The sequence below is a fragment of the Macaca thibetana genome, chromosome 3 (genome assembly GCF_024542745.1).
Source record: "Macaca thibetana thibetana isolate TM-01 chromosome 3, ASM2454274v1, whole genome shotgun sequence".
Taxonomy (NCBI): domain Eukaryota; kingdom Metazoa; phylum Chordata; class Mammalia; order Primates; family Cercopithecidae; genus Macaca; species Macaca thibetana.
In genome coordinates, this window is record NC_065580.1 from 92,036,313 (window position 1) to 92,050,192 (window position 13,880).

At 37.5% G+C, this 13,880-nt stretch overlaps 1 protein-coding gene across 1 annotated transcript in view; it reads left to right on the forward strand.

Annotated features, from left to right (window-relative positions):
* SP4 (Sp4 transcription factor) overlaps nt 1-13,109 on the forward strand; it is an 87,742-nt gene extending 74,633 nt beyond the window's left edge. The window contains exon 6 of the mRNA XM_050785404.1: nt 5,410-13,109. Coding sequence (XP_050641361.1) covers nt 5,410-5,657 — 248 coding nt within the window. The 3' untranslated portion in view covers nt 5,658-13,109. The remainder of the gene's footprint in view (nt 1-5,409) is intronic.
* Nucleotides 13,110-13,880: the final 771 nt, after the last annotated feature.

Consider the following 13,880-nt stretch of genomic DNA (forward strand, 5'->3'; position numbering starts at 1 on the left):
AGTCTAGGGGACATGCCCAGAATGCATCTTTTGGATCCACCACATTGAACCACTTAACGTTCATAGGGTATCTTACTAAAGAGGGTGTAGGGGTTAGGCACCACAGGGTGGTAGGTCTGGACAATTTGATTTATAGCCCTTAGGTCTTGCACCAATCTATACAACCCGTCAGGCTCTTTGGGAGAATTGGAGTATTGTAACATGCAGGGTTCTAATTGTCCATCATTAATCAATCCCTCTATTACCAGTTGGAGACCTTTTCTCCCTTCAGTAGAAATGGGATATTGTTCTCTGCAAACTACTTCTGGTTGTTTTAGTTTAATCTGTAAGGGTGTGATTTTTAACCCTCTGTTGCCTTCCCTAACCCTCACAAGGGGATTAATTTTTCTTTCTTCCTCTTCTGTTAGGAGGCTCATTATTACTTTTATTTGTCCTTCCTCTATTCCTAATCCTAAACCCAATCTCACAATCAGGTCTCGACGCAGGAGGTTAGTTCCTACTTCAGGAACATATGAGTGACCCCTCAGTTTGTTTTGGTCCTGATGTAATTAACATTTTCTTAAATATTAGAACCTGAAATCCCTCCCCTTTTATCCCTGATACTGTCAATTTTTCCTTACAGAGTACCCCTTGGTGAATTAGGGAGGAGTGAGCTGCCCCAGTATTAATCAAAATGTCACTTCTTCCCTCAGGTCCCACCTTTATTGAGGGTTCCTGGTGGGACCTACTCAGAAGGAGCTCCTGCCCTGCCTCCCCCCCCCCCAGTCTTCATCAACCGTCTTGAAGGGTATCACCTTTTCTTTTTTCCATTTAGGATATCCTCTCTTAAAATGTGCTGTCTTTCCACACTTGCAACATCCACTCATAGTCTTAGGACCTTTTCCCTGCATTTCCCTTCTTTCTTCGTGTCGAAGTCTATAATTCCCTTGTTTCCTAAGTGGGGGATCTTGATGTAACCCTTTTCTGAATACCTCTTCCACAGTGGAAACCATGATTTTTGCTTTTTGTTTCTGCTTCTCTTCCTTTCTCCTTACAAGACCTTCTGAGTTTGCCTCAGTAAATCCTCAGTTGGTTTCTCTTTCCATCCATCAATCTTTTATAATTTTTTGGTAATGTCAGGCCAGCTCTTAATTACAAAGTTAATCTTCAAAAGACGTTGCCCTACTGGGTCCTCTAGATCTAATCTGGAGCATTTTCTCATCTGATCTCTGAGCCTATGTAGGAATGCAGAGGGAGTTTCCTCTTTTGCTTGTTGAATCTTGAATGTGTCTTACGAGTGGATTCCTTGATCCCTTTAATTATCAGTTCCCGAAGGTCCTATATTTGGGCGCAGTCCCTGGGATCATTATTGTCCCATTCAGGATTAACATTTGGAAATTTTTGTTCGGCTGGTGAGACTCCTTGCCTGGGAGGGTGTTGCCTCTCCCAGATGGTCATGTCCACTCTCCTAATCATTCCCCTTTCTTTTCCTATGGACAGGATATTCTTGATGGACATCATTTCAGCCCAGGTATAAAAACTGGATCCTAGGAATTGGTCCAGATGGTCTGCTAAACTGAGGGGATCTTCTGGGAGTGGTTTCATTTTTTTCTTGAAATTCCTAATTTCAGTATAAAAGGAGCATTTACAAAGCCAGTCTCTCCCTGTCCCATGGGAACTCCCCTAAGAGGGAACATGCTAGGTGCCTGCTGTGTGGAAGGAATAGGGAAGTTCTCAATATCCCTCTTACAGTATTCTAGTTCTTTTCTTAAATTTGGATAAGGATTTAGAGGAACAGTTGGTTTAACCTCCATGGTATCCAGGTCTTTCCTCTTCTAACCCTCTTGCTTCCCCTTGACTTTCCTGTCCCCTGTTTTTTGAGATGTATGGAGGGGCATGCATGACAGGAGGTCCCAGGGCTTTTCACCGGGTGAGGGGTTTTTACTAGGCTCTTTTTCTTCTTTAATCGGGAATATGGGGGCTAATTCCTTGGTCCAGCAGAGAGCATAACCCATCTCTTCTTGTGAGATTGGGGTTTTATTATTCACATAGAGAATTAAAGCTTGGCACACCCAATTTTTAATCAGAGCCAAACTTAGGCCATAGGACTATCCTGGTAAATGTCAGAGGGAGTCTCTTTGGCTCCCTCTTTCCCTTGTCCCCTAGGCCTAGAATTTCGGTTGCCCATTTTCAGTCAGTCTGTGTCTGAGCTTTTCCCTGTGTTCTCAGCACCCCCTACTGGAGGTTTCTTGCACACCCCGAGAATCACTTCATCTATTCTCCCACCATTCTTTGTCCATTCTTTGTCCATTTTCCTCATGGGAGAACAGAACCATGGATTGAGACTCTGCTCTTGCTTCAAATCTAGGGTACATCTCAGTCACACTCACTCAACCTCTGAAAATGCCCAACCACCAAGACAGTACTTATAGTCCAATTTTCCTCCCTTGGCTCCTACACAAGGTTGCCTGGTTACTGCAGTGCCTGCTTTTCTCCCTGTGTCACCTCTGCTGCCTCCTGAATAACAGTCTCAGGTTTGTCTGTGGCTTCTGTGGGGAGCCAGGACGCCCGGACAGAGCGGGCCGCCTAAATCGGGTGGGACGCCTCTCCCCTCTCAGCTGGAGTCCCACTCCATGCACGTACAGAGATCCCAGACAGGCCCCCAGGTTTGTGAGACATACATATTCACCTGTCCAAACCCAAAGAATGGACTTGGAGACACGAACAATGGAAGCGAGACTTTTAATGGTGGTCTTGCAAGATGGGGTGTCTGGTAGGCAGGCACACCTGGGGCAGTTATAGCAGGTAATTTATCTCCTAGCATGCAGTGCTTACTGCCACCTCCACCCCCCAGGTTCAAGTGATTCTCCTGCCTCAGCCTCCCAAGTAGCCGGGATTACAGGTGTGCACCACCACACCCAGCTACTTTTTTTTTGTATTTTTAGTAGAGACAGGATTTCACTGTGTTGGCCAGGCTGTTCTCAAGCTCCTGACCTCAGGCGATCCACCCACTTCAGCCTCCCAAAGTGCTGGGATTACAGGTATGAGCCACCGTGCCCAGCCTAAATACATTTTTTTTTTTTAAAGTAGGCCACTACCTCCACCTTTGTACAGAGAAATTCCAGGTTCCTCCTGTTGGAACCTAGCTAGACCCTGGAGTAAGATACCAAGACCAGGCTTGCCAAGTGTGGCTTCGCATAGAGTTTGTGTCTGACCTGGGGTCAGGGCCTTGTCTACACACTTTTTTTTTTTTTTTTTGAGACAAGGCCTGGCTCTGTCATCCAGGCTAGAGTGCAGTGGCTCACTGTAGTCTCAACATTTGCATTACATGTTGATTTATGTAATTAATGGATGGTGTTGCTTATTATCGATTGATCATGAATCTTGCCACTTGACAAATTTATTCTAATTGTTTATTTTCTCAGATTTTTAATGTAAATAATAATAACTGTAAATAATAATATATTTCAATTTTTTTTCCTTCCAATGATTGTACCTCATTTCATTTTACTGTCTTATATGTAGGCTTGGTAAGAATGTTTCATATTATGTTGAAAATAGTAATGATATATATAATAGCACTCTTATCTTGTTCCTGATGTATAAAGTAATAGTTCAGAAGTTTCTCCATTAATTATATGTAGGGGTATAGGGTGCCAATGACTTTTAGCAGGTAAAAGAATAAATTTTTATTCCTGGTTTGCCAAGAGCGCTTATCAAAATGTGTTAAATTTTATCACATTGTTTTTATGCTTCTGTTGATCTTTTTTTTTTCCCTCCTTTAACTTTATGAGATCTTAAGTCATACAAAGTATTGTATTTTTGTGTAGTCAGATTTGTCTGTTCTCTCCTTTATAGTTTCTAAATAACCTGTTGTACTTTTTAAAGTATCGCCAAGCTCTAGGTTATAGAAATGTTTTCCCTTTTTTTTTTTTTCAATACTTGGTTTTAAATCTTTATAGCTTGTATTTTGGTGTGTGGTATGACATGGAGGTGCAACTTCTTTGTGTTACTTCACATGGATGTTTAATACAATATTGTATTGAGTGCAGTGGTCCTGTAAATTTTAATATTTGTTTATAACAATAATAAGGAAGACTAATGGTTTTTTCAAAGGGTATGAAAAAGTAAAAGCACACACGTAAAGAAAAAGAGAATATAAAGAAAAAGAGAGAGTATCTGATGTGGACCAACTTGAGCCTATAGATTTTTTAGTGGTGAGTCAAAAGCAGGGCCAAGAAAAGAAATTATCCAAATTGAATTTTCTTATTGTATTAGTCTGTTTTCACGCTGCTGATAAAGACACAATTCCACATGGCTGGGGAGGCCTCACAATTATGGCAGAAGGCAAAGAGGAGCAAATCACATCTCATGTGGATGGTGGCAGGCAAAGAAACAAAAAAGACACAAAAGCAGAAATCCCTGATAAAACTGTCAGATCCTGTGAGACTTATTCACTGCCGCGAGAACGGTATGGGGAACCCACCCCCATGATTCAGTTATCTCCCACTGGGTTCCTCCCACAACATGTGGGAATTATGGAAGTATAATTCAAGAGAGATTTGGGTGGGGACACAGAGCCAAACCCTATCACTTATTATCCAAGTTTTATCGGACTGGGAAAACAACATTTCAGTCCCTTAAGTAACAATTTTAGAGGGAAGATCTACAGCTAACAGTTACTCATTGAGCACATCAGGATAAACCAGCTAACCGAATTTTGATATGCCTCATTTGTTATACACAAAAACAAAATGGGTTTTTTCTTTTTAGTTAACATTAAACTAGCTTTTATTCCAAAACAAAGAAGTTGGTCCAGTAGAACTATGTTATATTTTGAAGAAAGCATATTTAAGAATTTCTTTGGACAACAGAAACTAAGTGTTATCTTATGAAACCTAAAAACTCTATTAAATTCTAAATGTAGCATGTGCCTGCCTCCCATTTTTGCCTTGTAAAGAACTCAGTACATTATTAAATTATTAACTTAGTTTATTTGAAATAGTTCTAAGATATTTCATGCCACCATGATTAAAACTAAAACCCAGGTTAGCAGTTTGGAAGAACAGTGGACATGAGCCTTGAACATTATATATATTTGTTACATCTGATAGAGATATTTTAAATTGCCTGCTAAAAACCCTCTTGCTTTGTAGATGGGAAACTGAGGGTCCGGTGGCTATTTACTTGCTCCAGCTTTTATTTCCAGTTCATAGCAGAAGCAGGACTTAAACTTCAGGTCTTTTTGTTGCAATCACGTGGTCTTTCTCTTTGCATTGCTTGTTTCATAACATTTTTAAATAAAATATTTTGCAACTAGTGAAACTGTACAAAAACTCATATATAATATGACCAGAAGGAAGATTGTTAAAAATTATAATTTCACTTAAGTAAAATGTGTATAACTTCATTTACTGTTTTTCTATGTAGGTGAAAAGAGATTTGAATGCCCGGAATGTTCTAAAAGGTTTATGCGGAGTGATCATCTCTCCAAACATGTCAAAACGCACCAGAATAAAAAAGGTGGTGGGACAGCTCTTGCCATTGTTACCTCGGGAGAACTGGACTCATCTGTTACAGAGGTGCTTGGCTCCCCAAGAATTGTCACAGTTGCAGCCATTTCTCAAGATTCGAATCCAGCAACTCCCAATGTTTCAACCAACATGGAAGAATTCTGAAAAGTTATTTATAACAGAGACCTCTAGTGCTGCACTTGTTTACACACCTTTGAAATCTGGAAATGGGCTGGTCAAGTGGATTACAGAGTAGGAAATTATGTTTTCATTCTTGGCTTCTTTAAGTATTCCAGGGTTTGGGGTCAACACATGAAGAGTTGAATTTTAAAAAATACAAAAAGTAAACTGATGTACTGGAAACAGAAAAGTATTTCCTCCATACTATAAGTTGTAGTTGTTTGGAAATATATCACATAACCTTTAGACAGAATCTTCCCATCTCTTAATATCATTTGTTAACATGTTTAAAAAGACCTTAGTAGTTTGCAGGCTGGACCTTAATTGAACTTATTTTCTTTGAAAGTACTTTGTTATAAATTCAGTCAGTAACAATTTACGTGTTTTCTTTTTCTCTATAGCACAGAAAACAGATAGTTAACTGATGATAGGGATAATACCGTATTTCCTTAGCTTGATTTTTGGAAAATCAACCGAAAATAGTTTTGGCCGTCTTTTCTAAATGTTAGAAATTCTTCAACAGCTGAATTAGGTAAGTTCCAAAACAGTAATCTGAGATACATCTCAGATCTTTATTACCACTACATTATAGTAGTGTGTATGCAGACAATCAGTGAAGTCCAATTACTTTCTCCATTTGGAGACACAAGAGGAACTTAGAGTTAAATCTTAGGTTAAATTTAAGGTTGACACCTTAGGAAAATGCTGGGGAAAAAATGTTAAAACAAAACTCATCATAGCTTCAGAAAAATAAAATGAGGCATCTTAACATGTAATGTTCTGAAGTTAGGATTGATTATATTCCTAACCGTAGGTTGAACCACAAAATTTCATTTAATATGTTTATATTGGAAATATTTGCATAGAGTGTAAATTGTTCTGTAGTTTCGTATTTTGTAAATATGAGTTATGTTGACAATGTGCAGAATTCTTTATGCTTTGACTTGGTAGCCAAAGAAAGAATTATACTTTTTTCCAAGGCCAGCAGAAAATTATCTTTTAACTACATTGTAATTCTTGTTTTCCTCTACTAAAAATTGGCCAGTCCCATTTTATTTCTAGTGCTGTGTTAGAAGGTAATTAGAAATTATAACACAGTAATGTTTTTATGTTACATCAATAACTGAATTTTCCCTAAAAATTAGCCTAATATATAATAGATATATTATGAAGCAAAACTTTTATTTTTGAAAAGGCAGAATAATTTTCAGTGAAGTAAGTGACTAAAGAAAAAAATATATGGTTTATGCAAGGGTATTACAGGAAAGGGTCTTTTTTTTTTTTGAGATGGAGTCTCGCACTCTTGCCCAGGCTGGAGTGCAGTGGCACGATCTCAGCTCACTGCAAACACTGCCTCCCGGGTTCAAGCGATTCTCCTGTCTTAACCTCCTGAGTAGCTGGGATTACAGGCGCCCACCACCACCACTGGCTAATGTTTGTATTTTTAGTAGAGATAGGGTTTCGCCATGTTGGCCAGGCTGGTTTCAAACTCCTGACCTCAGGTGATCCGTCCACCTCGGCCTCCCAAAGTGCTGGGATTACAGGCATGAGCCACCGTGCCCGGCTAGGAAATGGTGGTGTTAGGAAAGATGGCCAAAAGTTTCATATGAAAAAATCTGGATTATACCAGTAACTTAAATATTAATAAGGATATTTTATGTTTTAAAAAAGTATTTACACAGAATCATAATCAGTGAAATTGACCATTTGAAAACTAAAGTTTTTACCTACCTGATCAATTTATTAACATCATTACTTTGGGGACTGTTTGAATATAGGTACGTGTTTTCTTGTGCATTCTCTATAATTTCAGGAAAAGTATTACTCATGCGAATTATCTTCCAAAATTGTGATGTTTCTTGTATTTTTGATGAAGGAGAAATACTGTAATGATCACTGTTTACACTATGTACACTTTAGGCCAGCCCTTTGTAGCGTTATATAAAACTGAAGGTCTTTTGTGCTTTCAGTTTGTATAAAAAAGCTTTGAGATTAAAGGAAAAAAAATTTTTACACTGTGGTTATAAATTTCAAGTTTCTTAAAGCTTTTGTAGACTTGTAACAGAGTCTTTAAATTTTAGTTGGATTTTGTAAATTGTTTTGTATATTTTATTTAATGTACTCTTAACAACTGATGTATCTGGCTTTAAAACATCAGAATTGGTTTGTTGTTTTGTTTGGTACAGAGGAGCATTTGGTAGTGTTAATTTTAATTTTATTATATAGGAGCTGAAACATCAAATATATATTTTATCTATCATTATGCTACACAATCAGTGCTATAAATTTTTTTACGCAAAGAAACTTTCTTAATGTTTTAATCATGTTTCCTCAGAGTGACACTTTTTGTTGTTGTTAATACCAAGTATGAACACTCTGCATCATTATTCCATGAACCAGTTCTAATGCAAACCTATGTATGTCCATTAGAAATGGAAGTTATTTTTTAATCAACAATGAGGCCTATTATAAATTTATCAAATGAATCTGGATAGCTTTATAGCATATAAAATATGTTAATTTGTGTTAGCAGGTGCACATTTCACCACTGAAATTAGAAATATTTTGACAGTCTGTTCTGCATACCATTCTGAGTCTACTTTTCTGTCTTTAGAAGAATCGTAAATTTCAATGTCCTTTATTTGACTCAGTGGGATATAGCTGTTATAAGTAATAGGGCACAGATGTGCAGTAGAGTCTTGTTTAATGGCATTTCACTGTTCATTCCCTTTACCACCGTTATAAAACTTTTCTTTATTGTAATTATCAGTGCAAAGCTATGTATTTATCATGGTAAAACTCCAGTGTTAGAATAGTTTTTTCTTACAGTATACTTTCTTTGGTTAGGTTTGTGTATGTGTTGCTGATTACATTAGAACTTGATGTTAAGTCATTATTTATCACACTCTCATGAGAGCAGTAATAAAAATGTGTAATCTAGGAGAAAAAGTTAATTTGTCAAACTTAGATAAGCATGATGTTTAGGTCCTATTTTTCAATTTTATAACTGTTTTATTGCAACAATATTTGTATTTAAGTCTCCATTTTAATGCCTTGTGGTGTTTTTTTATGCATGTCACTAAGTTGTCATCCCACATAAATTGATGTGCAGCATAGGGTATTAAATCTACATAATGATTTTAAAACAGAAATAGTTGATGGTAAAATGTAAATGTTTTGCAAAAATTCCTTATAAAAAGTTTTGTAGTAACATTTCACTTGTAAATTTTTTTTGTAAAAAAAAAAAAAAATGAAAAAAAGAAGAATCCAGAAAAAAACCTGTTTCCCATATTCTAGAATTTAGACAATTATTCTGCCAGCAAAGCCTCTGGGGCTGTAATTGACATTTTTACAGTGCTGATTTGTATAAAATTTGTTTTTTGTGGATTTGGAAATAAAATCATGTACAAGTTGTTGCCTGCAATAACAATTGCAAGTAACCTATTAAAAATTCCCTTGAGTTTAACATGTTTCATTTAATTATGTATACTATAAAACAGCAATAAATTATTTGAACTATCAACCTTCTTATCATGAACACTGGAGAGTTAAATGCTTCTCACTGGAGAACACATTGGCAACCCTTCATAATTCCTCGTATTGAGATCTGGTCACCATTTATCTGAACATACCGCCAAAGAACACCAATTCAAATTGCATGTTAATTTGTAGCCATTGCTCTAGACATTTATGGAAATTAAAATTTGATTTAGAGACACTTTTTACTTAAATATTTTAAGCAATCAATGTTAGGAAATTGTAGGAAGACCTGAAAACGAAGAACATAATTAAAATATTATTTAAGCTCACAGAATCACTGAGAAGCAATATAGGCCACATAGATGCCACAAAGACGACAAGCAGAAACTGTCTTTTCCTCCTGGGAGAGCCCTAAAAATCTCATGAAGACCTTTAGTAACATGATGAATACATTATTGTAACAACTTCAGCTAACACACTTCCAAACTCAACAGCAGATACAGACGTAGCAAAGCGAGGGTTTGGTGGCCAGGGTGGCGGGGGTAGGATGTTAGGCCACAAGAAAAGTACTCTGGCCCACTGACAGAAGACTCCAAAGACTCTAGGTTTTAGGTAGTAAGCAGGGGCTATTAGGTGTTTGGATAGAGAACCTTGTACAGCAATGTCCTAAAGGCATAGTTATGTTACAACTTTGTAAAATAATTTGTTAATAACAGTGACTGAATCAAAGAATTTGTTACTCTGTCAAATAAGACAGGAATTGTCAAAAGATGTTTTCTATCCAAAGTAAAGATACACTTCAATTACCTGAAAAATTCGCATTAGAAAGCATCAGGATGATATTGTATAAAGGGATAATGCAGGCCAGGCATGGTGGCTCACGCCTGTAATCCCAGCACTTTGGGAGGCCGAGGTGGGTGGAACACGAGGTCAGGAGTTCAAGACCAGCCTGGCCAACATGGTGAAACCTCATCTCTACTAAAAATACAAAAATTAGGCAGGCGTGGTGGTGCACACCTGTAGTCCCAGCTGCTCAGGAGGCTGAGGCAGAATTGCTTGAACCCAGAAGGTGGAGTTTGCAGTGAGCTGAGATAACGCCACTGCACTCCAGCCTGGGCGACAGAGCAAGACTCTATCTCAGAAAAAAGGGTAATGCAATTAGAAAACTTCATTGTGTTTTTCAATTTTTAATATAGTTTGGTTCTTGTACTTTTAGGAATTTCAGCCACATGAACAAGACAATCATAAAGAAAAAGGGATAAATCATCTTAAAAATTGACAGCTGTTGGTGTAGTTAGGAAAGTTGAAGTAGTGCTAAAAGCAACACTAATAGGGTATGGTTTACAATGCCATTGGTAATGACAACTTGATAGAAAAAATATACAGTATTTGTTTATTTTTTAATTAAAAGTTCAGATGCTTAATGATAAGGGTGCAGAGACTTCAAGTGTCACAGCAAATTTGAAATACTTTATTCCTTTGTGAATCTGAATAATATATTGCTATATTTACTGCCCGAACAGTAATGCCTGCTTAATATACACACAATCATCTTGTAATTCGGTAGCAGGACTTTTAAGGCATGTATTTTCCATTCTTTTAAGATTGACTGATTAGCATAAACTTTGGTCTCTGTTACTGTTAATAACAGGTGGCAATGAAATAATTTATTTTTGGATACCTGAGAGTAATCTCAAGTAGAAATAGTGGAAGGAAGGGAGGGAGGGAAGGAAGAGCATAAAGGCCTATTTGTAGTGCAGAGGGTTGATCTCCCTGGTTAATAGCTAAGCACCGTGCCAAGAGAGATCAACAGAGAGTCTTGACGATTTCAGGCTGGATTCCTGGTTCAGCCACTTAGTAGGCACACAACCGTGGGAAGTTATTGAACCTTTCAGCACCTCTGTTTTTCTACTTTGTAGAATAAAAGAGCAATGCTTATTAATGTTAAGCATTATGAATAATACATAGGTCTGTTAAGATCAAATAAGAAAACTGTATTGAGTAACACATAGTTGTGTTTAATACATTGTTATTAATAAGTTAACCCAAAAGGCAGAGGGTGTCTTAGTCCATTTGGGCTGCTATAACAAGATACACTAGACTAGGTAGCATATAAACAACAAATTTATTTCTCACTTCCGGAGCCAGGAATCCCAAGGTCAAGATGCTGGCAGATTCAGTGTTCATTCACTGGTTCATAGATGGTGACTTCTAGCTGTGTCTTCACATGGTGAAAGGGACAAGACAATTTTCTGGGGCCTCTTTTGTAATGACACTAATCCCATTCATGAGAGCTCTACTATCATGATCTAATCATTTCTCAAAGGTTCCACCTCCTAATATCACTGGCAATATTATTGGTAATTGGGTTTCAACATGAATTTTTGAGAGGCACAACTATTCAGACCATAGCAGAGGGCATGGTATAGTTCCCAGCTGGACCAATGCTGAAATGTCTTGAAAATGGGCAACAATACATCAAAAAGTTAATTCTCAAGTCCCATTTAAAAAATGAAATTTCAGTGGGAATTTCCAAATTCAAACGTATTTTTCTCAAACTGTGAGCTACTTTGCCATACTCTACCTCAAAATTTTATGACAGTCTTTTTCCAATTCTAAGAAAAATTAAAAGTTTAAATCTTTTTTTTTTTTTTTCCTTGAGACAAGGTCTCACTCTGTCATCCAGGCACACACCACCATGCCTAGTGGGTCTTGAACTCCTGGGTTCAAGCGATCCGCCCACCTCTGCCTCACAACGTGCTGGAATTACGAGCATGAGTCACCACGCCTGGCCTATTTCCTAATTTTTAAACATTAATTACAATTATTATTTGCCTACCTCAAAGTGATAGCAGAGAAGCAAACCAGTGAACAAGAAGCAAACCAATTACTGAAAAACAGCTGCTCATATGTTGTTCACTAACTTTTGTGGATATATGTGTGGATGATTTTCTATATTTAAAAGCATTCTCTATATTTAGAAATATATTTGTTAAATAAACCCAGGCATACAGGGCAAAAGTACCCCTCTTTTCAGCTACCTACCAAATTGCAGCCACAAAAAGAAAACATGCAATTTGGTGTTCAAAAGTTTCTTAGACAACTTCCTCTCAGACTTGGTTCAGAAAAGGATAATAAGATGCTCTACTTTTACTTTGCTTTTTAGATTCTTTGTGAAATAAGATAGGATATAGAATAAATGTCTAAACTTATAATGCCCTGCAAGGCTGAGGCATCTCTGCTGGCTGTAGCTTCAGTTGTCCATTTGTCCAGTTACAGCCTTCTTGCCCGTTTAACTCCTACCTTTGCTTCAGATCCTGTTCTTAACTGAGCTGCTCTCCTCATTCCCAAGCTCACCTTTGTTGGAGATGCTTTTTCCAATTAATACATTTATTGAGCACTTATTGTGTGCCAGATTCAGGCACAAGGGATGCCGTTTTTCTTTCCTATGCTAACTCTGCCTTCTTGCATCCCAACCTCAGCTGGATTTCTGGAGTTCCTTGAGATCCATTTGCCCTATGCCTAGGAATGGGCAGGTCAGCAGTTGCAGAGATACTGGAGTCCATTCAGACCATATCTACGGGGAGGAGCCCAGGCTCAGGTAATCTGAAGCGAGTTAAGATAACAGGTTTCAAGTCAGGGTCAGGGACTTAAGAAATCAGATGTGAGTATTAAGATCAGACAAAAGCAAATTATAGGGAAGAGGAGGAAATTAAACGAGCAGTTGTCATAAACGCCAGTTTGTCTTTGAATCATGTCTTTCTAGATGGTTGGCTTGGTTCAAATTTTGTTATTTATTATCCTGCTATGAAGTGTGGTTTCATAAATATTTTATGTATAGTAGTAGTATTTTTTAGATGTTTAGATGTGGAACCATAATAAAGTTATATTTTCTGCTGGTAAAATTGTTCCTTGCTTGTATAATGTTATGCTGGAATTAAACACATCAGTAATTCACGGTGCTATGTAAAGGGTATTATGGCTTCCAAGTATTTGGTCACCTGAACAAGTTTGAAAATCACTGTTGAGTGCTGGGCACAGTGGCTCACGCTTGTAATCCCAGCACTGTGGGAGGCCAAGGCGGGTGGATCACAAGGTCAGGAGATCAAGACCATCCTGGCTAACACGGTGAAACCCCATCTGTACTAAAAATACATAAAATTTTCCGGGCGTGCTGGCGGGCACCTGTAGTCCCACTTACTTGTGAGGCTGAGGCAGGAGAATGGCATGAACCCGGGAGGCAGAGCTTGCAGTGAGCTGAGATCGCACCAGCCTGGGAGACAGCGAGACTCTGTCTCAAAAAAAAAAAAAAAAGAGAGAAAAGAAAATCACTGTTGAGGAAAATAATGGCAAACAATAAGCTAGCTGAAAAAAAGATTCCAACCCAATTCAGTAATACCGTAAACGGTTACCACTTTAATGTAACTATTTTATGTTTTTGCAGCTCTTTACGTTAGCTTATTCTTTGTCAAGTTCATATATGTATACATGAAATATATGTGTGTACATGTTAGGTGGAGCTTCATATATGTTTATAGTTTATAAGTCAGAATTAAATTTATGTTACTATGGTTTGGCATTGTAGTTGCTTATTCTCACTGTCCCTAATTAGGTGGACAGACATAAAATTGTTAGAAAATTAAACCCTATTCTGATTATCATTTATAACTTTATTTAAATTTCTTTTTCTTTTCTTTTCTTTTTTTTTTTTTTTTTTTTTTTTGAGAT